A 27,344-nucleotide genomic window follows, 5' to 3' on the forward strand; every position below is an offset into this window, starting at 1 on the left:
TTTATTTTCTTCTATATAGTAGTGATTGTGACTGAGCTTATTCTGGGATTCATTTGCTGTAAATCAACGTTGCTGTAGATGTCATAAGCAGTTTGGGAATAATGAAGATAATTTAAATCAGATTCTACATTAAACAGTCTTACAATTTTATCTACAACTGAAAAAAAAGCCACATTCGGTACCGATGCTTTTATTTTATAACCTCAGCCCGGAAGTACCTCGCACTATACTGGTTACCTTGATTCCTGTGGTCCTCGCTCCGGTCTGGCAGACAGCTGAGGCGGGTATTTATCATCAGCACGACCACGGAGCGGCTGTGAGACTCATAATGCATGGGGGCAAGAGAGGACTGGTGGCTCCGCAGAACACCTTTCTGGAAAACATCGTCCGGCGCTCCAGCGGTGAGTTTTACTCTGAAAGGGACAACTAATATTAATGGATGTTGATTTGGGCACGTCAATCAAGGTACCACTCAGGGGCTGCATAGGATGCTCAAGTAAAACTGTCATGTTATTTCAGTTATTTAATGTAAAAAATCTCTCACAATTTACACTTTTTTTTTTTACAACTACATAACAATTTAATATGAATTATTGCATGAATTATGCAACTCTGTCCCAATTCCCTGAATTGATTAGATGAATCACTATAATAGCCTATTCTTATAGACTTTATTATGTCCTTATATCTAAATATCATCATCATGAGCTACAGAAACAGGCTCACTGGTCTGTCTACGGAGAAAATACTTTGTTAATGTGATTTAGGTGAGAACGGAGACATGTTTTAATGCTAAACCTATTATATATGATGATATAGGCCCAATATTTTTAATAAGATGTTAATTCTTTTTGTTGAATCATTATCAGAAACTTGATTTTTAAAATGCCAACACTCATATGAACACAAACAGAGAGACAGTAAAAATTAATCATTATTATTATTATTATTATTTTTTAAGGGTGTTTAACCATATTGTCTTATGGTATTTTATCTATTTTAATGCCTTTGTCTCTTTAAATTCTGTATTGTTTGGTGGTAATATATGTTAGTGTTTGTTGTTTATATTGCGAAAAGGCAATACTATTATTAAAAATTCATTTTTTGGATTGACAGTCTGCCTGGCAGCTAATAGCCTCCCCATGAGAGTGAGGCTGAGTGTTTGTGAAACTGATGGTTTTCATTACAAGTACAGGAGAAGTGCACAGTGTCAGACAAACAGTGGTGTACAGAAAAATAATGCAACGTGAAACATGTCACCTCTGTTAATATTTTAGTAGAATTTAGTCTGTGACAATACTCTGAAATGCAGTCATTATTGTCTTTATCTATGGACGCATCTGTTGCAACATTAACCCATTTGACATTCAAGTGTTAAATTCAAGATAAACATGCTGATGCTTGAAGTCTGACTGTAACTCACAGAAAATGTCCTCCGTCTCTTCCCCTCAAGACGGCAGCTCCCTCCGAACCATGTACAACTTTGCAGCCCCCTCATCAATATTTGATTCACATTAAGGCTGGAACATAAACATTTTATCAACAACTATTTCTGCCCAGTGACTCGTCTGATTAGCAGTGTTTATTGCTGCTTGAAATATTCATGATCTCGTTTCCAGTACGTATGTTTGTTAAAATAATATTAGGAGTGGGAGAGTTGGTGTTACAGTGATTTAGTTAATTGCAACATTTCATGTACAGGGTAAAGACCCCAAAGGTTGACCAGCAGGTGCACTCTAGTCTGCAGGTGTGTTGTTTGTAGTGACGAGTTTTAGACTCTGTTTTGTTGCAGAAACCAGTTTCCTGTTGGGAAATGCACAGATCCTGGAGTGGCCGGTCGTTTACAGCAACGATGGATTCTGCAAACTGTCCGGATATCACAGAGCTGAAGTCATGCACAGGAGTAGCTCATGCAAGTAAGATATTGTTGTTGTTTTTTGTAATCTAATGGCATGAATGTGAAGACACAGAGGGTGATTTGTATTTTAACAAATATATGTTGGTTGGCTTCATATAGTCTAATGCTGCAGGTGTTGGTCTTGCGTCTATAATGTTGATACTTGAAGTTCTTGACTGACGAAGCCTCTGTAAGTGAACGTAGCACAAATTGGATTATGCAGATGTTTTATGTTTTTCACGTTGAATCTCAGCCTTTATTTGGTGAACATGGATTTTATCATATTAGTTTATTTGATAGGGACTGTGCTCACTGATCAACAGTACGAAAGAAACTGTAAATGAACCATGGTTTCATCACAAAGGCTAATTTTCATCTGTTGTCCATCTACAGATGTTAGAACGGCACCCTAAAATCTGATCAAATCTTGAGACATACATTAGGCCTGAGCAGTGTTAAGGTATTACTTTACAGCAGGGTATTTAGAAATCCCATTTCAATACCGTCAAAAATACAGATGCTCCTCTTTCTTCTAAACGATGCAGAGATGCTGCACTGACGTGATGTAGTGCACGGCACGAACCACTAGAGGTCAGTCTTTACTGGTGAAACAGGCAGCTGAACTCAGAAAGATGGTGATTGTGAGTGGTGGGGATAATGTTAAAGGGCTATAAGGAAAAATGCATTTGCCCCTGTAGTGGAGTATTGCCACATATAACTTTTTTGACATGACTTCTTCCAACTACAAAAGTAGTTTATTCGCCACATAATTTTATTCAACACATCATCTCTGTTTAGCCCACTGATGTGTCAGTATCCACCGCAACAACAAATGTCATCGGGTCCTCCAGCAACAAGGGAGCTACCTTCCTATCTTTTCGTTATTCTATGGTCCTTACATATTTAATTCCAGAAAGACTTGTCTAAGTAGGCTAACTGCATAATAGATTCACAGCACTGTAGGCTAGACCAGTGGTTCCCAGCTGGTGGGTCACGGGTCCATTCTAAATGGACCGCGAGTGACTCGCGAATGTGTCAAGTTTGTAAAAAACAAAAAAACAAACAAAAAAAACCCACTATGTTTTTGAAATGCAGTGAATATCTGGCACAGGCCTTTATTCTGAAGTGTCATTTCCTGCTCTAGAGTGACTGAACAACAGATAGCTAATAAACAGATACAGGAAACTAGCTGGACAACGTGGCCAAACACTAGTATGATGCTCCACATATAACTGTGTGAACCTTGAATTAATGACTATGGAGCAATCTGGACCCCATGGCTGGACCAGCTGGGAACCACTGGGCTAGACAATGACATACATGCAACAACAATGTACTGTATATCATCAGCTACTCAGCTTTTTTGTTTTTATTATTTTTAAATAAATACCGTCATATACCGTATACCCTGGTGAAATGTCAGGAAGGTCTGAAGATATGACAAAATATATACCTCCCAAGCCTATTATATAATAATAGAGCCCGGTCTCATTCAGAAGTCATCGAATTCCAGCGCTTGGGCAGTGACTTGTGGCGTCAGAAACCAACGAAAAAAGGTGTCCTATAACATCGGCCGCAGTGTCAGAGAGAAATGTGGCGGGACAAGAATGAAAGTAAAGGCGGTGAAGTCTGACTAGGGCGGGCAGGACAGGTGGTGGATAGGTCCAACAACCACTGATTTTCACCTGGGAAAGCTGTGCTTACGTCCTGTAAGATTCTAAAGCCAAACCCTGTTCTTTTTTCCTAAACCTAACCATGTGTTTTGTTATCGAAGGAAAAAGACGTTAATTTGCGGTGTTGTACCAACATAGTGCATTTATTTTGAAAGAGACTGTATGTAAACGTTTAATTTCCTGTGAACAGAAGTGTATTTTGAAAGAAGACAATGCATGTAACAGGCAGAACTTGACACGGCATCCCAGAACGTCAACAACCAAAGCAACCAGGGTACCTTTCACATCTTATGTGGACGTGGAAAGCCCATGACCAAATGTCAACATGTGACGAGGTCAGAGTGAGAATGTGTTGAATAATATATAGCAGAAAGGTCTACTTATTCAATATGGAAGTGGTAAAATCTGACAAACAGAGAACCAAAAATAAAATACAACTTGACCTTGTTGTTATCGCTACAAAATGTGACCACTGATTTGCAGCAGCTACAGTGTAGATTAAAAGAAGTATTCAGTCCACTGTAGTCCTGTCTTTAATCCCTTGTTCTTTCTTTCCCCATGATCGGCTCCCTATTACTTTGTTCTTTCTCCCTTCTTTTGCAGTTTCATGTACGGTGACCTGACCGATAAGAAGACTATCGACAAAATCAGAAAGACCTTTGACAACTATGAGTCCAATTTCTTTGAAGTGCTGCTCTACACAAAGAACAGTAAGTATCACTATGAGACCTAAGGTTTTATTGCGACATTTACTCCTAAAGTCCCATCTGTTCAGGTGCCATTTTCCATTTGTTTCCATCTCTGTTATAACTCTCACTTGAAATGTTTCCCACAGGAACACCCATATGGCTCTACATGCAGGTAGCTCCGATCAGGAATGAGAATGACAAGGTGGTGCTTTTCCTCTGTACCTTCAGAGACATTACACTCTTCAAACAGCCAATTGAAGATGAAGCAACTAAAGGTGAGGCAGTTCATGTTTTTGGATCTGCCTTCAGTATTTGCAGCGATGATTAACTGCTGAAGCGGCATTTCCCTTTGTTTTTCCACACACTAAAAGGGTGAGAACACACATCAAATTCAGATGAAATGATTGTCAAGTAAATGTCTCAGTAAAACCCAGCCATTGTTCTCAAAGCTCAGTTTTACCCAATAAGACCACGGAGGGGGCAGCACAGCCGACAGTCTTAACTACACGAGTGGCTGTGACTTAACAGACGTTTGTTTCCTGCTATGTTACATACAACTGTCCAGGTGTTGTGTGTGCGGGTCAGTGAACACTGGTCTCTGTGGGTGCCATGTCCCAGGGGATTAAGTGTGCCACTAAGACAGTTACATACATCAAACTGAAACAAAGGACACATGGGGATGGTGAATGTATGAAAATACTGATTATTCACTGAGAGTGAATAATAATCTGTCTCTTTTAACACAGATTTACCAGCTGACAAAATTTAACTAGTTGTACAGTGAAGATTTAAACACCATCATGCCCTAATCAGCATACAGTACGTGCTGTCACACTGTCACTATCACTGGGTCGCTGAATCAAAACATACACAGTAATTCCACATTTTTCTTCCTTCCTTTCTTTTCTTTTCTTTGCTGTATGAACCTAATTAATAACCCATTAATATTCCATCTTAAATCACTTACCATGGCAAAATATCTCAAGACTCTTAATAGCATCGAGTAGTATCCTTCCAGTCCGAGGTACAGTACAATTTGGATCCATCCTCTAGCCACCACAATCAAGGAAACGCTCAATGCTTTCCTGAGTTCAACTGTACGGTACACAACTAATAGCATCCATTAAGCCAAAGACAGCAAGGCTCAGCATCAGTAGAAAGGAAATTCAGCTTTCCACCTGAGGTGAAGGAGATAGAGGGGACCGTGATAAGTTAAGCCTAAAAGTGGAAAAGAGATTTAAGAATGAAAGACCAAAGTTGACAGTTTCAATTTGTGATCTACGTTACAAACTTTTTTTGAGCGTAGAAATTCTTCTATTTTTTGCTTTATTTCCTTAAACCATAACCCAATAGGAATATGTGATTAGTGTAGGGTGGATTTTCCCATTAAACACTGTCAACATTGGTCATTGTTTCCTTCGTTTCTTCATAGACATGCAGGTAGTCTGCCAGGATGATGCATTCATGCGCAAATGGTCTCAAAATGTTTTCTTCACAAATAGAATGAATGGTGGATTGCCCCCTCTGGGTTGGGAGTGAATACTGCCCCAAGCGAGGGATTTCAAGTAGGGGTCTTGTTCCCGAGCGAGGGTAGAATGGAGAGTGAAATGGATCGGCAGTTTGGTGTGGTGTCTGCAGTGATGCGATCGCGGTGCCAGCCCGTTGTGGTGAAGAGAGAGCTGAGCCAGAAGGCAAAGCTTTTGATCTACTGGTCCATCTATGTCCCAACCCTCAACTATGGTCATGAGCTCTGGGTAGTGACTGACAGAGTTTGAAATGAGTTTCCTCCAAAGTGGCTGGGCTCAGCCTTAGAGATAGGGTCAGGAGCTCAGGCATCTGGAGGGAGCTCGGAGTAGAGCCGCTGCTCCTTAGCGTTGAAAGGGGTCAGTTGAGGTGATTCGGGCATCTGATCAGGATGCCTCCTGGGCGTGTCCCGTTAGAGGTGTTCCAGGGACTTTCCACTGGTAGGAGGCCCTGGGGTAGTCCCAGAACATGCTGGAGATATTACCTTTCTCGTCTGGCGTGGGAATGCCTCAGGATCCCCCAGGAGGAGCTAGAAAGTGTTCCTGGGGAGAGGGACGTCTGGAATGCTTTGCTTGGCCTGCTGCCCGTTACCCGGCTTCGGATAAGCGGTTGAAAATGGATGGATGAAGTGGATGAACATTTATTGCTATTGGTGATTTTACAAAGTTACTGTTCAACATTGTTGACTACCACAGAGAAAACTTTGTTTTTCTCGCATGCCTTCACAGTGATCAAAGAATCTGAAAACTGAGAAAATTCTTGATGAATTGGAGTGGCAGTGTTTACATTAGCAAAACTCTAGCAAAACTTCTGTTTACAAACTCTCACAGAACTTCTGTAGTATAATCTAATTATAATTTATTCAGTTGTATGCTCAGGTCTTCCCAAACACATGCATTTTTGCAGAGTTGTGACATAATTTACTAACTAATGGAGTTAGTAATTAATGTATAAAGGATAATTTTTGTATGTGGAGTATTCCTTTAAATACGGGAGATTTAAAAAATGTTTGTCTTTTTGTCTTTGAGAAGGATGGCCGAAGTTTGCCAGACTGACACGGGCGCTGACCACCAATCGCAACCTGGTGCAGCAGATAGCACCGCTGAGCAAGACTGAGGTCAGCCATAAGCCCTCCAGACTGGCTGAGGTGAGCAGTGTCCAGGGGTAAAAGAACAGTTTGCTTTCTAGTGCCAATACATATACTTAAAAGCACCTCAAGCTCAATCAAGAAAGTGCCTTAAAGATAGAAGATCTAGGGTCTGTAAAAGAATGATAATTCTTCCAATCAAGAAATTAATTTACTACCAAATTTAAAGGAAATTTTTTTTACATACATTTCTAAGGATTAACTGCCACAGCTAAATGGATTAACAATGACTGTTTCTTGATGCACCACACACATGATTCTGTACTCATGATGGTAAGTGTTCTCTCTGAATTTTAGGCTCTCCAGCTGGGATCAGACATCCTCCCTCAGTACAAACAGGAGGCCCCTAAGACCCCTCCACACATCATCCTCCACTACTGCACCTTCAAGACCACCTGGGACTGGGTCATCCTCATCCTCACCTTCTACACCGCCATCATGGTGCCCTATAACGTCTCCTTCAAGACAAAGCAAAACAATTTAGCTTGGCTGGTGGTGGACAGTGTCGTGGACGTCATCTTCCTGATCGACATTGTACTTAACTTCCACACCACCTTTGTGGGTCCTGCTGGAGAGGTCATTTCAGACGCCAAGCTCATACGAATGAACTACCTGAAGACGTGGTTCGTCATCGACCTACTGTCCTGTCTGCCCTACGACATCATCAATGCCTTTGAACATGTGAATGAGGTGAGTTTTACTAATTCATTGCTAAAATGGCTGATGTGTTGGTATTAAACGCTGCACATTAACATCATAACATTTCTAACTGACTGTTTCTATGAAGGATGTCGTCACATCTGCTTCTCGATCAAGTCATCTCCACGAGTCTTCAGTTTTCCACAGGAATACCACACGAACAGAGGACTCTGTACTCCCAGTAAGGAAATCCATGTTTTTCTTTAAAAGCTGCCAAATCAATATATTTTTATGTTAACAGTGGATCAAATGAATACATGTAACGAGAAGTTAGCAATTAACTGGGGAACATAGCAGAGCGGATCAGAGGAACCAGTGTTTTAATTTTACTGTAAAGGCTGTTACACATGGGAGAGTTTTTCTTGTGCAACTAATATGCACATTCATATATTTTTTCTGAACTGTTGTTCTTTTGTTTGTATTTTCGTAAGGAGGTTGGTTTTCCTGAGCTTTCACACCTCTTACAATAAAAGCCGTAAACATATACACTGCATAACTGTCTACCAGAGGGAATTCACGATAAAATAACTTACAGTAGCTTACAGATGCTGGTCTGGGTCAATGGGATCCCAGTAGTTGTCACTGATTTGCATTGTTGACGCTGAATAGTTTTCATGTGAAACATTGGCAGCTGAGTATTTTGCATTTTCATGTCATTTATTTGTCAAGCCCCAGTGTGAAAAGACCCAAACACACTGAACTGACATCAAAGAACAAATGGCGACAAAAGCTGACTGTTGCATTGCCTCGAGTCACCTGTTTCTCGGCCAAAAAGTTGCATGTGACATATTGCTTAATGTTCTCCACCCCCTAAAATACAGGTAGTTTTAATGGGAAGTTAGAAATATGACAGTAAACAGTATTAAGACAGAGTAGATTGTTTTTAAGTGTTATACAACATGCTTAAGTCAAAACTGAATTTTCAAAATCTGTGTTTGAAGGATATATCCAGGATGTCAAACTGACTCAGCAGCAACAACAGGTTAAAAAGACAAAGATAGTTAGAAGCTAAAGCCGAACTATAGGCTACAGATCACAGTGTAAAAGTGAACCACCACATCACTGCTTATCGCCACAGAAGACGATGAATATAAAGGGAAACTTTGCTGATATTGAACCAGCTGTGTGGCATCGCAGTGTGTGCAGATGAATGGTGTTTGGCTTCGGCCCCGTGCTGCTGCCAGCATCCAGACCTCAGCCGTTGGACCGGCAGGGATCTCTGGGGAAGTCAAACAATGTAAATCTGCTGGTTGAATATCAGCAAAGTTTCCCTGCTTCCCTTCACTGGTTCCTGTACAGCAGGGTCGTTTTTTTTTTTTCACTGTTATAGTCAATAAAAAGCAAAAGCAGCATGTGTATACATTCAGTAGGCTATATCTTAAGTAGCTAGCTAGCTAACCCTACACTTTCCAGGGTTTGATTTTGGTTGTTAGTTGCACTGATGAAATCCACAAGAAAAACCTTTTGAAAAATAAATGTAGTATGGCTACAGCTTGTGGTTATTTTCATTAGCTATGCATCTGATGATGTTTTTGAATATAAATTAAGCATACAGTCGATAAAATGTCAGAAACTTCACATCACAATTTCCCCAAACTAAAATCGACAATGAAAAAGCTTGTTTTGTCCAGTTGTCTAGAACCAAAAGATATTCAGCTTATAATCAGAGAAGACTACGAAACCCAAAATAGATTCACATTTGAAAAATCTGGAACAAGTTAATTTTTAGCAATTTGTGGCTTAAGTGATCATCAAAATATCTGCTGATTAATTTGACTCACATCTTCCTCCCATCTCTCACTGCAGGGTCTCAGCAGCCTGTTCAGCTCCCTGAAGGTGATCCGCCTGCTCCGGTTGGGCCGAGTGGCCCGAAAGTTGGATCACTACCTGGAGTATGGAGCAGCTGTCCTTGTTCTGCTGGTGTGCGTCTTTGGTCTGGTGGCCCACTGGCTGGCCTGCATCTGGTACAGCATCGGCGACTACGAGGTGATCGATGAGACCACCAACACCATTAAGACAGACAGCTGGCTCTACCAGTTGGCCCTGAGCATTGGAACTCCTTACCGCTACAATACCAGTGGCACAGGACAGTGGGAGGGAGGTCCCAACAAGGACACGTTGTATATTTCTTCTCTCTACTTCACCATGACAAGTCTCACCACCATTGGATTTGGCAACATTGCTCCGGCTACAGATGGCGAGAAGATTTTCTCCGTGGCTATGATGATGGTGGGCTGTAAGTACTCAATCACTTTCCAACGTGAAGCACTGTGTTGCCAACATTTCATAAAATCTCAAGAAGTATTTCATTGCCAAATTGTAATCTTCTCTAAATCACATGTCGGAAAACAACAAGTCTAATATTACATAACAAATAACATCATTCTATCATTACTGTTCTTGGTATGAGTGGTGGTTAATGGAGCAGTAAATGGAGTCACGCAGCCGTCTAATAGAAATACACACAAGCTCCTCTATCACGTGGTCACACACATTTAAACACAGCTTAAACATTTAAAAGCCTCCGATGTTTCCTTTGTTCTTCCAAGCCTCTGACAAACCTAAATTTATCAATTGCCAGTGGACACTTTGTCAAGAGAAATTCGAGCGAGGCTTCTCAAAGCAGCTTAAGTCAAAGTGACCGCTGTTTTTCTTCTTCAGTGGTCATACAGTGCAACCTTGACAGTCCAAATAAATCTGAGCAGAGGACAAAAGAACAGCAGCTTCACTGTTGTTTGAGGAGCATACAGTATGAAGGCATGTGTGCTAAACACTTGAAATTAAAACAGAAACTATTGCTCTCTCTTGCCTAGAAAAGATGTGTCTTTTACCTCAGTGACATACACACTTACTCTAATGGAATATCACCAATGTTCCTCTAACAGATACAACTTCCCCACGACATACGCCAAAATGAACGCTGGTATTTTAGCTGCTTTTGGCTTTAAAAGGGACATATGAATACATATATTTATGTATATAAATACATATGTAAGAGCCAAAAATGTCCTTTCACTCAGCAGACTTTAATTGGATTTCCATAAGTGCACACTGGATGGCACTGTATTGGTATTTTGAGCTTAATGTATAAAGGTAGGAACAACATTGTTGCCGTCAGGTGCTTCACCCCAGAAGGGCAAATGGTTTGACCGCGAACATTGTAGAACATGCAGAAAGTTGTGTGCTCGGTTTGGATGGATAGACATTTGACGTTTGCTGATATTAATAAATATGATTATTTTTCTGTAACTAGAGCTTGCAGTTCGTTGTCTGAACACAGCACAACCAAAGAAGCTGTGGCATCGACTGAGGCAGGTGTGTCAGCCAGGTCAGGCTGGGTTAAACATCTTAGTAGCTGCAAGCAATAGACTTAGCTCCTACAACATATATTTTCTCTTACCTGTGGTGCTATTTATCAGTCTGGGTTATTTTGGTGTTGCTGAGTGTTGGAGATATCGGCCATAGAGATGTCTGCCTTCTCTTTAACCAGATGGCACTCGGCTCGTGGTGCTCAAAGCACCAAAAAACATACATTTGTAAAACTCAACCATGTCTATTTCCAGAAATCATGACCTGGTTACTCAAGATAATGCACAAACATTGTTTGAGAGTAGGTGTTTCTGTGATGATCTGGAGAATGCAAGGATGAGGCCGATCATGGAGTTCTTTCTTAATGCACGTTTATTACGAGTTTGGATCAACATTTGCTACATGCAGAAGCTATGTGTGATACATAAACAGAGAGAGACATGGCTTTTATACTAAGATAGTAGCACGTGCGCTGTTACCTACATGGTGCTTTGCCAAATTTAACTTGGCCTTCGGCCAACTAAAATTAGTCTAACTCATAGCTGTCCTGGCGGAACATGATCCTCAGGGGTTCTTTGACCTAGTATCCATTGGTGAGTGAAGATGTAAAAATACATACTAACATTGTTGTGAGCAGTTTCATGTAGGAACTATTTTCTCTCTACCAAACTACACCAGCCATCCAAATCACTGTGCAGAAGGAAGCGTGCATCTACTCATGGAGGAGAGGCTCATGCTTTTGTCTGGACCCCTTGAGGACAGGTGTGTGTGTGTGTGTGTGTGTGTGTGTGTGTGTGTGTGTGTGTGTGTGTGTGTGTGTGTGTGGAGAGCTGGTCATGAGAAGTTGCTGTACTGATTTTAATGTGGTTTGCCCAGAGAATAAATCCCCCTGGTCAGCAAGGCAGAAGTTGTCCTTGCTTCCTTCCTCATCATCCATGATCACAGAGCTTGTAGCAAACCAAAGCAGTCAGGCCATACTGGTCACATGACTATCCCACTGGTTAGCTCATCATACCACTGATACCAGCAAAGTGTTGTCACGGAAGTAAAGCTTCCACCTTCTGGTTTCCCTGGTTAATACATTTAGCTTTGTTAGCACTGTTCCTATTGTTTAGCACTGTTTATGAAGTTAGCACTGTTAGCTGCTAGCCGCCAGCTCAGCCACCTCCATGTCTGCAAGACTCATACGCTCTGAATTTCAAAATAGAGCCCCTTTAATGTTGTCCTCCTCGGCTGAGTTGTAACGTTAGCTAGCTCAGTGGTGTTAGGTGAGCTAGCAGTAGATGCACGCTTCCTTTTGTGATACAGATGGTGGGTGTACTTTCGAGAATAACTGGGTCATGACATCTGGAAAGAGACAATGCTTATGAGTTTCTAAGATGTATTATTTGGGCACTTTGAGCACCACAAACCGAGTGCCATCTAGTTCCATTATATTTGAGATAAGGCAAACATCTCTATGGCTGACATCTCCAACACTCACACCAAAACAATCTAGATTGATAAACAGCTACAGTTCAGAGGACAAATATATGTTCTTGAGTTTGGGGAAGACTGTCCCTTTAAGCTGATGCTCAGGCCAGTGGGATGTTGTAAATTTAACACTTTAGCTACTGTAATGTGCTAAATATCAACCTTCTAACAATAATTCCATATAAACATAAAGAATAATTTATCAGTTTAAAGGTTTTGTCATTTACACAAGTCATACAGAGCTAATATTTAGCTACTGCTAACATAGCTAACTAACTTACTACAACAAAGTGAATATTATGACAGCTGCCATATAAACAAGGTTATCTGCCATATTATTGTGACAGAAGCAGCTGTGAGTGGGAAGTGAACAGCCAGTAGAACAATGGCTGTACAGCATTAGCCACTTTTTGATCTCCCCATCACTCTGCAGCAGACATACGTATCCTTTGATGCCGTTTCCATTCATGCATTTCATCCGTTCATAATATGCCAGTACAACCTTGCAGGAGCCGAAACAATCTGGATGCATTTACTTGCATGTTAGACACGATAATGTGCTCCACAGCCCGGCTGGTTGTCTGCCAGCTGCCTGTAAAGCAACATATGGTGGAGATGTGCAGGTTTCTGCACAGCCTCAAAGGAAAATTCAAGCTCAGTATGATCAACACAAAGCTGGTTCTTATGGATAAATATGTGGGGTAGCCGAGATCAGGGCTGTTGTACGATAATTTAGGTAATTTTTGATGCATAGTTTGCATGCTTCATCACAATCAAAAGGCAGCAACGCAAAATAACAGTTAAATCACAAACATACAGATGTTATTTCACTCTCATTTTAAATATTATTTTAATAACTGAGAGAACTTGTGTACATAAATAATTCTTTACACTCAACAGTATTAAATAGTTTACAGGCTCTCTCAGCTGTGGCCATGTAATTCACATTAGGCTGCAGCCTCAGTGCTTGAACCACTGGGGAGAGTTTAGGATTCGGCTTTGTTGATAATAAAAGGTGACATGTTCAGCGCCCATCACAGCCTGCTCTGTGGGGGTTTGTCTGAAGGTTGGTCATCAGAAAAGCCTTTTTGTCTTTGTGTTAATGCACTCATACTGAAATTATTCAGGCTCCTTCTCTGCTTTAAATTACAAAATGCATGTCCTGCAGAAAATTGTGTGTGAACGCTAACAGCTGGGATTGCAAAGCACTGCTGAAAATACAGGAATCTTAAAGTACAAATGCACTGCACTGCTGGAGACTGAAGTGTAAAACTGGCACAGTTGGAAGCTGAGCTGCATTAAGCTAAGAGCTGAAATACATTGATAGAAAAGCTAAGAGCTAAATTATAATACTGTCAAAGATTAAAGTTAAAAATTTATGAAAGAAGACATGCTTTTTAATTCGAAAAACATAAACCATAGGAAATAAAGTTGAATACAAGCATAAATGTCCTTAAAGAACATACTGTTCTGACATTTGAATGGTTTCTGTAGTTGAGAGTATGGAGAAGTTGTTTTTAATTGAAAAATGTATGGGAGAAGTACATTAACTTTGTGACATGTTTAAAGCTTAAATGAACTCTGTAGATAAAAGTATCAGGAGTAGTTTATTTTAAGTATTTATTTTAAGTGGAGTAGATGAAAAAAATAATTGATTTTTTTTTAAATCAATTGCAGCTATTGAAGCTTCAAAATAAAATTAAAGCTTCAAATTTGATCATATTACCAAATGGGGGCTTTTATTTTGAAAAGTCAGCTTTGGCTTTAGCATGTTGTATAACACTTAAAAGCAGTCTACACTGTCTTAATAGTCTTTTACTGTCATATTTCTAACTTCACATTAAAACTACCTGTATTTCAGGAGGTGGTGAACATTAAATGTACCTACCGTAAAACTAATTTTGGGACAGGCATTTAATTCCTTTCACACAAAACTATTGCTCTGCAAAAATCAGGAAATATAATCAAATTGTTTATTTACACCTGTTTGAATATTACTTATTTAAAAATTGGATTTATGTTTATGAGAAACCCTTTTGAATCTTTTGATTTGATGACCCTTACGGACTAAAAGGAATATAAATCATTTACAGGGTAATCGAGAAATAGACACATAATTTGAGGTAGACAACCACTTGGTTTTATACAATTGAAGAACTTCTATAAAAAAATAACCTGCTTGGCAATCAGACCAGGCGTCTAATTGAGACAGCTTTTTATTTGTCATAATGTGTAGCTACACCAGGCTAGTAAAAGGGACAGCCGTTTAATTGGGACTAGGCTTTTCATTGAAGTTTTACGGTAATCTCATCTACCTGAATGTTTCATTCACAAAAATGACTCTATTCTCCTTAAAAGAAGATGCCTGTTGAGTTATTCTGAATGAACTGACAAGTCAAACCAACCTCATATACTCTGCACCTCTTCATAAAAATAGAAATCTATTTTTATGCAAGTGTCTGTATTAGTTTTATCAACCCTTGCAGTTACAGTAATAGCTTCACCTTCAGTGTCACTGCGCCCACTGTCAGCCTTTGCTTACTGTTCCTCCGTCATGACTCGCCTTCCATCACCAACATTTGGCCCACTCCTCTAAAACAGCATGTAAAGTGATGCAATAAAAAACAGTGAGGGGAACGCAAACTGACAGCCACGCTTCAAGGTCTGCACTTCCAAAACTAAACACCCATTATTCTGGTGGTGTTTCCATCACGAAGATCACTCAGTCACACTGAAGTGTCCGGTTCAATTACGGCCGATAGCTCTCCTGCTACAGATACAGTAATTATGCGAGAGGAGAAGGAGAAAGCGAGAGTTTGCCTGCAGGCTGGAGTGTAGTAAAAGGACAATGAGCCATCACGTTGGATATTTATCTTAACCTCTGTGATCCTGCTGTGGCGACTGGAGACAAGTCGTTCCTCTTGAGTGGGTAAAACCTCACGATAAGAGATCCTGACTGACTCTTTGAGGTCACTGCAGCACAGAACACTAACTGGGGAAATGTGCATTATGAATAACATTATAAATGCTCAATCCACCATTCAATGATACAAACAGGAAATCATATATGCAAATTAAAGTTGCATAATCTTTTTTTTGTTCTCTGTCAAAAGGTTCAATATACATTCTGAATTCTCTGACAATTATTTCATGTGTCTGGGTTTATACGATTATATTTCAATTGATTTACCCATTAATAATGACGTTATTAAGGTATTTGTGATGGAATTTTAAGGGGAAAATGAATAGATAATGGGTTGCTTACTTCAACAGGGATTTTATGTAGTAACAGCTCCTTAAAATTGTGAAACATGAAAACCATCCCTTAATTTATACCTTATAAAAAGGACCTTAATTTTTCAGTCAAGGAGATGAATGGATAATGGATATATATTAAGGGATTTTTGATTGGATTTTAAAATTTTCACTAGAGGGTGAAAAAAAAAACTTTGAATTGACCAAAAACATCTTTTAATTTGTACCTCCAACAGGCCTTTAATTTTTTAAATTATGATGAAACATCTTAGATTTCTTCCATGATTTAAATCATTTTAAAGACTATTTTACCCTTGAAAAACTCCTTAAACCATTCAAATAATCCATTAAAAATACATGTTGGCTCAATCACTTAACTTTGTCATTTGTTATTTCAATATTCGGGGTTATTCTCCTGAATATGCACCTTAATTAAAACCATCTTTCTTTTTATGTATCCAATGGTTATTTCGGATAAAGTCCTTAATTTGCACTATAACTGAAAGATAATGGTCTTTTTCAAGATAGAAGTTAAGGGGTATATGCTTTTATTGTAAATTGTAAGGGTTTTCTATCCCCTTAAACACCTTAAAACATACATATAATCCATAATATCAGTAATTTACCCAATAAGTATCCTGTAATTTGAGATGACATACTGGAATATTATTTGAAATACAGATCCTATAAATAGTATACATTTTTGGACTTGTCAGACCTCTATGTGAACTGAACTCCTGTAGATCCCAGATGATTTCCTGGAATAAAACATATCCTCCCTCCTCGTGCTGCTGAATAAAACAGTGCTGCATGTCTGTCTGTTTGTAAGGCTGCTTTGTACCTGACTTTGCTTTTCATCTGTTGTTTTAGCACTGCTGTATGCAACCATCTTTGGAAACGTCACCACCATCTTCCAGCAGATGTACACCAACACAAACCGCTACCACGAGATGCTCAACAACGTGCGTGACTTCCTGAAGCTTTATCAGGTTCCCAAAGGTCTGAGTGAGAGGGTCATGGACTTTATCGTCTCCACCTGGGCCATGTCTAAGGGCATTGACACAGATAAGGTATCATTATTTTTGTTCGAAAAAAAGAGTTCATGAAATTTCCCATATTAGTAAAAAAAAACTGTAAAATGCTCTTCTGACAACATCAACAACCCCTTTTACTCATGATATACTGAGTAATTACTGTAATGAAGTGGAATTAGTGTATTCTTGTAGAGTTATCACAAGGCACTGATAGAGATAGAGATTGGTCGTGCACACTTAAGCTTCAAGTCCAAAGTTAAACTGATGCACAGCTCTGCCGCTCACCATCAAAAAGTACGAGTGCTATCACTTTAAGCAGGATCATAAAAAATGTAAGAGCAGGGTCAACAGGTTTGGACAATAAAGAGCCTAAAAGGTTACAGCAGATCATTGAGTGCACTCATTGATACTCAGAGTTCAATGAAACTGCTGGACCTCGTGCACCTTTGAAAGGGGATGCTATTCATAACCACAAAGCATTAGTGATATTTTGTTTAGCTATGGCCAAACAACAGCAGAGTGATGGTTTAATAATCTCAAAACCCAGAGGAAGACAAGAGTTTGTTGGTTTATTTTTATGATGTATGAACCCACATTTATTAAAGGTTAGTTGTTTTTAACCCCTTGGCTTGAGACTCAAATCTTGAACACCTAGAAATGGATTTTTATGCCACATCAGGGTGTCTACAGGTATTAGTATGTTAAATCTAATGCTTTTTAAGAGCCGTTTAAGACATCGTTCACCAAATTAAGGACAGATTTTTGGACAGATCATGTTTTACTTATTTAAAGCAATGCAGGTAAGCCTTGCAGGCAAGCAGTATATATGTGGTCCTGTGCAGAGGTAATTGTTATGTAGGAATATGGTTATTAGAGTGAGTTAAGTATATCTAAATCTTGCCAACAGATGAGTGCAAGTATGAAGTAAAAGGACAATATTATTGATTTTAAAGATTTGTAACATTAGAAATGTGGACTTTTACACAGAATTATTTTCACAGGAAGAAATTAAATAATGGATTAATGAAATAAGATAAAATGTTTGTAGTTAAGACCTCACAAATTTCAATTATTGTTGTAACATTGAATTTAAGACATTTTAGGCCTTTTTAAGGGCCTGTAGACACCCTGCACATCCTACCCATGGATAATTACTTAGGCAATTACTTTTGGCTGGAATGCCATGGAAAACACTACAAAATGAGTATATATAATGCAAAGCTAATGCATGTTTCCTGATACTTATATCAAATCACCCATTACAGATCCATTACTCACCTGTGTTACATTGAATTCGTGAAGAAAACTTCTTTCATGCCTCCGATGAACAAAAAATCCAGAAAATTCTTGATAAACTGAAGTCATAGTGTGTTTTAAAGGGTTAGTTCAGGTTCAACAAAATCCCACAATAGCACAGACTAACTACAGTTGGAGGCAGTGATAGACCAGCAGCTCCAGTGTTCAGCAAGACAAAATTACTATTTTTGTCAATGAATTTGTTTGGCTTAGAAGCGAACATCAATAAGTTTCACTTTTAGTTCAACTCCCCGTCAGAAAGAGCCGTCTGTTTGGGAAGTACTGACCATACTGAGGAAATTTCTCCCTAATTGGATTCTCCGTTCATCACAGGCATGCCAGAAAAAAAATTTTCTTCGCAAATTCAACGTAACATGGGGTGCGAGTGATTAAGATTCAGATTGTGATTTGTGGGGTGAAGTATTCCTTTAATGACGTATTAAATGCTCTGATCTCTCTCAGGTTCTCTCAATTTGTCCCAAAGACATGCGGGCGGACATCTGTGTCCACCTCAACAGACAGGTGTTCAACGACCACCCGGCGTTTCGTCTGGCCAGCGACGGCTGTCTGCGCTCTCTAGCTGTGGAGTTTCAAACCACGCACTGTGCACCAGGAGACCTCATCTTCCATATCGGAGAGAGCGTTGACACTCTCTGCTTTGTAGTCTCTGGTTCACTAGAAGTCATCCAGGACGATGAGGTCATCGCAATACTAGGTAATCTAATGCAATTTTATGAAAGAGGCCGGGGTCGAGTTTTATCTGGGCCTGTTGGCATAGATAAAATGAGAGCAAAGGTTGTCTCAGTGCAAAGATGCACTTCCTTGGAAAAAACTAACAGGGTGCCCTATAGGTTTTCTCTGTATGCTGTATTTTCACAAGTTGTGTTTACTATTGTGTCACTGTGCTCCCCCTTTAAAAGAAAAAGTCACACAATACATTTAAGTCAAAGAAGTCAATACTTTCTACCTGTTATAAACACAGTGATCATGTCTGGCTGAATCCAGGTAAAGGTGATGTGTTTGGAGACGTGTTCTGGAAAGAGACCACGATGGCCCGTGCATGTGCAAATGTCCGAGCTCTGACTTACTGCGATCTACACGTGATCAGGAGAGACGCTCTGATGAGAGTGCTGGAGTTCTACACTGCATTTGCCAATACATTCTCCCGCAACCTCATCCTCACCTGCAATCTACGAAAACGGGTAAAAATTGCTCTCTATCTCTTAAAGTTAGTTTTCAGTGTAAAACATACTGGGTGCTTTAAAGGTGAGAACAAGTTGTTTGGGCATTTTATGCCTTTGTAGACAGTAAGACGTAACAGGAAACAGTCATCTCCTGATGCAATTACATGTTTAGAACCATACACCCCTGGACCACCTGCAATTTAATATTGTTAAGAAGTAGTGGCCTGCCAGGGGGTCAGTAATTACGTTATTCTGAGTGAATCCTCCAAACATATCAGATATGTTATGCTGACATTGGGGTAACCAAACCAAACTGGGTATTTTTTACAACATATCGAAACATTTCCAGCCATGTTTGTTTCTACAAAAGCAAGTATTTTTTTTAACAAGAGGTAGGGACATTTACAGCCATGTTTGTTTCGACAAAAGCAAGTATTTTTTTTAACAAGAGGTAGGGACATTTACAGCCACGTTTGTGGCAACCAAACTGGGTATTTCTAACAAGAAGTCAGGAAATTTCCAGTTAAGTTTGTTGCGTCCAAACCCAGGTCCAAATCCAGGTATTTGGCTAAATGTTGGGACATTTACAGCCATGTTTTTGGCAACCAAACTGGGTATTTTTAACAACCAAGACTCAACCACATGTTAACCACAGCATTGTGACAACATAAAATTAAAAATTGAAATGTTAACTTTGAAAATTCCCGCTACATATGAAACATACAAAATTAAGATATTTGTGGTTTGCAGAAACATTCAATGCCAACATTTATTCCAGTGACTGGAATATTGTATCTCAATGGAGTTTTTCAATCGTTCATTCTGTACTTATATAATGAAACACTGAAAAACCACCACCTGCTATACTTAAATAATTCTGCACATGCAAAGTTTCCAACAATAACATTCAGATTTCATACTGGCAACAGGGCAATCACAAAGATGTAGAGAGAAACTAAAAAGGAATAGTTATTCTCTGAGTCCAAACTGAGACTCTAATTAATATTTTATAAAGCTTCTCCAAGGTATATGTATTAATTCCATTAAGGCATTGAAATGTATTACTTCCCAGTCTTGGTACTCAGTTGCTCATATATGGCTGTAATGTTATCCTATGGGATGAACATCACATTAATTCTTAATGAATATTCCCTTTAAACTTAATCTGGTCCATGTGGTTCCTTGTGCTCTTTGTTCGGGACTGGCTTATATGAAATATAAACACTTCTGAGGTCAAGTACATGTTACTAATTAGAATATGTACTTTTCGAAGGAATTAAACCAACTCACATTTACTTTTATAATCTCTGTATCCAGAAAAGTTCAGGAGTTTTACTTGAGTTTTACTCAAGTTAAAGCAAACAGTCATGCCAAAACAATGTGTTTACAGAAACGTGCATGTTTATAATGATTTTATAATGTTTTAAGTAAATATATACTTAAACTATCCTCTCTGACTTTTCTAGTTTGTTCCAGCTCCATTGTAAGAGCTCTTATGCAATCATACATGCTGAAACCATGCAGTGAAGCAGCTCTAAATCTAAACAATTTTGAGTCAAATTATGGCTGCATGCTGAAAGATTTATGTCTTGTATGTTAAATGTATTCAGCGAAAACAAAGCCATCTATTATTCATTTGAGCAGCTTTAGAAACTGTTCATGCCTGCAAAGGTTTAAGATTTATTCTCTGCCCTCTTTACTGTTATGTACTCTGTTAACTTGCATGAATGTGCTTCTAAACTGCATCGGGACACTAGCTGTAAGAATCCATACAAGTGCTTGAAAGAAATTTCTCAAATGTATTTGCTTTATTTTTTATCAGTTATGTTATACAGCAAAACAAAGTTTCAGTAGGTTTTTTATTTGGTTGGTCTTTTTTGGGTGTTTTGTGCAGCTGATTTGATTAAACAGATTTGTTTTTGACCATAAAAAATGCTTGTGGAACTGAACTGTCTGGACCATTGGCAACTGGATGAAGATTAGGCCATGAAACTTTTTCCTCACACTGTTGCTTTAGACAAAAAATCTAAGTCAGGTAGTTTTAGATGAACCCACAGATTAGTTTAACAGAGAGTTCACCCCAAAAACTAAAATACAAATTTTTCCTCTAACCTGTATTGCTACTTGTAATTCTGAATTGCAGAGATATAACAGAACTAGATGGCACTCGGCTTTCAGCTCTCAATGTGCCAAAAAATATATTTGAAAAATTCAACAGTAATGAAAGAAATCATGACCCGATTACTCACGATAATCCACAGACCTTCTGAGCAGTTTCACTTGGGGACTATTTTCTTTCCATCAAACTACACCCACCAATTGAATCACAGCACAGAAGGAAGTGTGCATCTACTCGTGAAAATAATTTGAACATTTGAAATTGTTCACGAAGACCAGAGGTTAACCTATTGATACTTACTTACCACAGTTTCCTCAACAACATAGATAAAAGGTGCTTTCAAACTTGCCCTGTCTGGTTCAGTTCAATTGAACTCAAGTTTGTTTGCCCCCTAAGTGCGGTTCTTTGCACCAAAACAACTGGACCGAAACGTTCTTGAAGAGGTGGTCTCAGTCTGGTTACAAACAAACTCTGGTGCGGTTTGTCTGTGGTGAGAACGTGTCCCGACCTAGATCTGAACTAACTGTAGTCACATGACACATTGTTTGGGTTAAACATGAGCATGTTACAGTCCTGGAGGATTATTAATGTGCACCTCCTCCTGTACTGCCTTAATATGCACATTCAGCACATCCAATGCATCAAAACATTGTTTTCTAGTTGGAGCCGCGCCTCGTTTTCAAATTGTATGGTTTGACTAAAATGAACAATGACAGCGATATAGTCCACGATGAGCAGCGCTAAAATCAACCTGCGTAGTTGTCCCTCCATTGTGACATTAAAGTGTCACATTTATCTTGCAAGTGTACTCTTCTTCAACGTTTGGTTTACTTCCTGGACTTTCCCCGCACGGAAATTCTGACCAATCAAGAGCAGCTTTCTCGTGCAAGGCATTTGATCTGGTCTGCTTGTAAATGCTGCCGTGAGAACACGAACCAACTCTAGGCAATTATACAACTTTGGAACAAAATTAGTCCCTGATTCAGACCAAAGCAAGACAACTCTAGGTCTGAAAGCACCCATTAAGTGTGCCAAGTCCAAGTAAGATGCCAAGAAATGGATTTCCTTTTTTTGTCTTCTGACTGAATTCAGAAACTCTCTTGCTCCATTACTTCATTATTGCTCCATTAACAGTTCCCTGGTGCATTGCAGCATTCAGGTCTTTAATATTTCAACACACACAGCAGGTCTTAGCATAGCATGGCACTGTTATCCTTGCTTTAAAGCTGCATTATATATGTACGTTTTGTTTCATCCAAGTAGGGCTCTACTATGGTAATTTAAATGTGAACTCAGTGTGTACATCCCACATCACTGTCCTCATGCACAGATTCTCCCTCTTGCAGATAATCTTCAGAAAGATTGCTGATGTGAAGAGGGAGCAGGAACGCCAGAGGAACGAGGTGACTCTCTCCATTCCTGACGATCACCCAGTCCGCAAGCTGTTCCAGAGGTTCAGGCAGCAGAGAGACGCTCAAACACCGGGAGAGTCTCACACTTACTTTGATCAAAACTGTGTGCAGGTGGAGCCGCAGCACCACCATCGCTCTGACTCAAACTCTTACATGCAGTGTCAGTCCATGTCTTCTCAGCAGCAGGAGTACAGCTCTGTGATGCAGAATAATGCACCCTGCACAGGAGGAGGGAATTCAGGCAGTGGCTCCAGTATTGCTGCACCTCCACAAAAATTGGTCCACACTGAGACGTCAACACAAAACTGCACAAAAGAGGCTGGGGAATCTATAGCGAGGCCGTGTGCAGAGAGTCAGCTTTGTCAGAGGGTCAACAGCCCTGCACGGAGCAGTAGTGCAGGTGGAGAAGGAGCTGTAGGTGGTGTCACCAGCAGCAGAGGTGCTCGAGGCTGGGCAAAGTTTAGAAACGCAGCATCGGCTGCACCAACTGCAACATCCGCACCACCTGCACCACTGCCTCCTGCTGTCGAGCCTGAAAAGAAGCCACAGAAAGCAGAAGAGTGGCCCAAGGGATCCCAGTCCTCAGAACAATTAGCAGCCGTGAACAAGAGCCAGAACTCTGAGGAAAGTGGAGAGATGGGGAGCACAGAGGGGGGCAACGGTGCTGGAGAGGCAGGTGATGAAATAAGCGCCCTGCACAAAACTGACTCCTGTGACAGTGGTATCACAAAGAGCGACCTACGCATTGACCGAGCTGGAGATTCAAGAAGCTCATTTGAAAGAAGCCCGCTGGAAAAGAGCCCAATGGAGAAAAACCCATTTGAGCACAGTCTCGGGGTCGACTCCCTCAAACACTCTTTTGTTCAGCCGGTGTCTGAGCAAGCGCTCCTTCAAGCCACCCTACATGAGGCCAAGCTGGAGCTGAAGGGAGACATTCAGAAACTGAGTGGCCGCCTGTCGGTCCTCGAGACTCAGGTGGGCGAGATCCTCAGGCTGCTGTCGGTAAAAAGAAGACTCTCACTGCCACCGACTTCTTCACCGAAGGCCAGAGTGAGAAATCAAGACTCAGTGGCTGCCTCCACTGCGGTTACACCGAAAGTAGATGAAGGGCCTTTCTGAATTTAGGGATTTTAAAACCCACAACCTGGATCTCTTAAAAACTGATTTATATACGCACCAGTTTGCATGCCCTGCTGGACTCCGACCTGCCAAAGACTTTCCTGGAATTTAAACATCAAACTGCATGCAGAAATCCCTTTCATGTTTCCTGAGCACTACAAAAAAACAGGGATTCTTTTAATGGTCTTTGACATATGAAGCACTTTTACGGTCCTGTGTATACTACATTTAAAAATTCCCAAAAGAAACAGGAACAATTATAAAAACAGACAATAAAAAAACACCTTTTGTGTTGTTATTGGTCAAAAATAGTACATTCTCAAAAGCAGTACAAACATTATAGAACTACACATCTCTACTAATCTTACAATACTCTGTTGAAGGCTTTTGTTGAAAGATCGGAGCCTTAAAGGCTGAGGTCAAATCATAGATTTAACACATAGTTTGAGTCTTTTTGTAAAGCTGTCCTTTTCATGATCTTCCTGGACTTTTTTCCCCTAGATGTTAATTTACAATTTTTAGCAGAACACCTGACCAAAGGGTTCACCTGCCATAACTTTTATATTGAATTAAACAACTTCAGCTTGCTCATGTGTCAGAGAAGCAGGAGCAACTCTGACTTTTACTTCAGTAAACCTTCCTACCACCGTATGTTAAATAGGAGGAGAGTCTCAGTTTTTCATTTTTGCTGCCCATCCTCAGTGGCTACCTACCTTTACTAAAGGAGTACCTCACCTACAAAATGGCCATTTTCATATCAATTACTCATCCCGTGTTATGTAGAGTATGTAAAGAAAACATATTGTTTTTCATGTATTGCCTCCACGGTGAACGAAGAATCCAACAGAATCCATGCATAAGGACCTGGCTTGACGTGCACTGCATGGGTTTGTTTCTATGACATCAATATCTTGACACTAACTTTAGCCAAATAGCTACTGTTATGCTACATTAACAGAGGGTTGACAATATAGACAACCACAAGCTTACAAAGCAAACCGTTACAAAAGCACATCACCCTCCAGAAACATCCAGTGTCGGCCGATCGATATGCTCCCAAAAAAATTGGCTTTACTGTCTTTGTTGTAAGAGTAGACAAGAGTATTGCTTAAGAAGCAGCAGTAACATCACTAGCGCCTTTCTAAAAATTAAAGAGAATTTCAACTTGAAGCGTCTGGAGTGGCTACACAAGAAAGGCGGAGCAGTCCAAAAGAAGGTGCTGAGCATGACGCTTTTTCACTAGGTGGCCATATAAGCCCTGTTTCCACCAAGCAGTACAGTTCAGTTCAGTTCAGTATGCATTTTTTCTGTTTCCACTGTGAAAAGTTGTGGATGGTACCAATAGAACCGTTCCGTACCGTCCCCATTTTTTGTCCCCCCTCTGTTGGGGTACCTAGCACACAGATCTGGTACTAAAAGGTGGAGCTGTGGACACTGCAGTCTGTTGATTGGTCAATAGCAGATAATCACTCAGGGCCAAGTTCTGGCTGTTCATACTGTGAAGAGTTTTAGTAAACTATATAAAATGAAAGGATGTTTTGCTGCCTCTTGCAGCAGCTGTAGTCTGAGAATTTTTTTTTAAACTACCTAAACTGACCTAGGGTCTAGGTACCATGTCTGGGCGGTTACTTTTGGTTCCAAAGGTACCATACTGAAAGTGTTTGGTGGAAACGGGGATGTACGCTCTTTAATACTGCACGAGTTGCGTGAGACTTTGTAAAAATGGATGTTTTGATCTAGTTTTGCTGTTGATAAACGTGGCTGCCCTTTACTTAAATTCATTAAGAATTTTCTCCATTTTTGGATTCTTTAATCACCGTAGAGACATGCGGGAAAAACCTGCATTCCTCCAATTTTTCTTTACAAATTCATCGTAACACAGAGTGAGTAATGTATATTGAAATGATCATTTGGGGTGAAGTATTCCTTTAATTGTCAGTAGGGATGCACGATATTGGATTTTTTGATATCCGATATGCCAATATGTAACAACTCATTTGACCGATACTGATATCGACATATCCACTTTTTTCCCTACCTAATGTTGATGATCATCAAGTCTCTTCTGCACTGGAATTAACATCATATTATGCATGCACGCTCTTATCGTGACGGCCCACCAGCAGATGGAGACATAAAATACAATACTATTCAATGTATGTAATATTCAATCATTGTGCAAATTAGGAAAAAGCATGTTGGCTGATTCTAAAAGCTCATTTTAAAGCCAACATTGGCCAATAACAATGACATGCTATGTTATTGTGCATCCCTAACTGTCAGGTAATAAATACTATGTGCCTTACAATAACAAAGCCTCAGTCAGAGTTGTTTTGATGAGACATAATCAACTCTTTATGATTTTTAAGCACACCTTTTATAATATGTGTGTATAAGTGTGTTAGTGTTTATCCATTTTTAGAATACAGTGGAGGACTTTCTCAGTTCCATCACTGCACTGTATCCATTTTGTGAACTGTTTAGAAACTCTTTTAAATTTGTGTTTTCCCATGCATGTGAAATAGGATTTGGAATGCAATGATGCTGGTTTAATAATAGATTTGTATTGTTATTTATTCATATGCTCAATTTTCTTGTGAAAGATTTATTTTCCTTAAACAAGATGTGAATTTTCAACATGTTACTGCAGCAAACTAACTGTACGTTCTTTCAACTACTCTGCCTCTTGCTCAGGTATATTTGCTCTAATACTGAATTTAACTGTTTATTTCAGTATGAGTGAGTTTCTTAATCTACTTGTAAGATTAGATAGTAATGCAAATAATGGGTTACTACACACCACTATGCAAATCTAAATGAACTGGCACCACACTTGGTGATGCAAACATTTGCTGTTGTTTATTCTGTTTTGGATAAAAATGATAACAATGATGTACATGAAAAAACAGCATGGTTACAGTGATGATGCTTTCTAATTTTCTGTGTGACTGCGAATCAGCTCAGTATGAACTGTGATGTAAGCATGTGACTGTCAGTTGATTCAGTACATCTATTTTATATCAGATGTATAAAGGAGGTTGCATGCATCCAGGGAACCTGTCAACAGTGAAATGAATAATGAAAACCGATGCCTGCTCACCATCTGTTGTTTAGTTTCCTCTGTCATGCGACACAGAAGTCAGTCTCTATGTAAATGCATTGAAAACTTCAACATGCAAACAGGCTTTATCTTACACATATGTTTTTGTTAATCCAGGAAAGTCAAAACATATTTGTGAACATGAACAGCTGCAACAACCAAGTTCACTTTTCAGTTCTTTCTTCTTCTTGTTTTTTTTTTTTTTTAAAGATTGTTGTTGATTTATTTAATGGTTGACATTAGAGACAGAAAGGAAACGTGAAAGGCACAGGGAACAACAAAGGCGCCTACCTGGAATCATACACTCATCGGCCACTTAATTAGGTACATCTGTTCAACTGCTTGTTAACGCAAACACCTAATCGGCCAATCACGTGGCAGCAGTTTAATGCATTTAGGCATATAGACATGGTC

General features: G+C 39.6%; 1 protein-coding gene and 1 long non-coding RNA gene across 2 annotated transcripts in view; one reads left to right on the plus strand and one right to left on the minus strand.

The window, feature by feature from the left end:
- Positions 1–184: 184 nt before the first annotated feature.
- Positions 185–27,344, minus strand: part of LOC117270370 (uncharacterized) — a 29,937-nt gene continuing 2,777 nt past the window's right edge. The window contains exon 3 of the long non-coding RNA XR_004502801.2: positions 185–413. This is a non-coding gene — a long non-coding RNA (uncharacterized LOC117270370). The remainder of the gene's footprint in view (positions 414–27,344) is intronic.
- Positions 259–26,932, plus strand: LOC117270368 (voltage-gated delayed rectifier potassium channel KCNH5-like). The gene is made up of 12 exons (XM_033647928.2): positions 259–401; positions 1,793–1,916; positions 4,174–4,280; positions 4,406–4,534; positions 6,815–6,930; positions 7,228–7,620; positions 7,718–7,810; positions 9,436–9,865; positions 16,537–16,736; positions 18,459–18,711; positions 19,002–19,198; positions 22,646–26,932. Exons 1-12 carry the CDS (start codon positions 329–331, stop codon positions 23,828–23,830), a joined length of 3,300 nt encoding a protein of 1,099 aa, XP_033503819.1. The 5' UTR covers positions 259–328; the 3' UTR covers positions 23,831–26,932.

The sequence above is a fragment of the Epinephelus lanceolatus genome, chromosome 13 (assembly GCF_041903045.1).
Source record: "Epinephelus lanceolatus isolate andai-2023 chromosome 13, ASM4190304v1, whole genome shotgun sequence".
NCBI classification, from domain to species: Eukaryota; Metazoa; Chordata; class Actinopteri; order Perciformes; family Serranidae; genus Epinephelus; species Epinephelus lanceolatus.

Coding starts and splice junctions, on each gene's coding strand:
- LOC117270368 (XM_033647928.2), top strand. CDS start 329: ATGCATGGGGGCAAGAGAGGACTGGTGGCTCCGCAGAACACCTTTCTG. Junction 1,917..4,173: donor CACAGGAGTAGCTCATGCAA/GTAAGATATTGT, acceptor CTTCTTTTGCAG/TTTCATGTACGGTGACCTGA. Junction 19,199..22,645: donor CCTGCAATCTACGAAAACGG/GTAAAAATTGCT, acceptor TCCCTCTTGCAG/ATAATCTTCAGAAAGATTGC.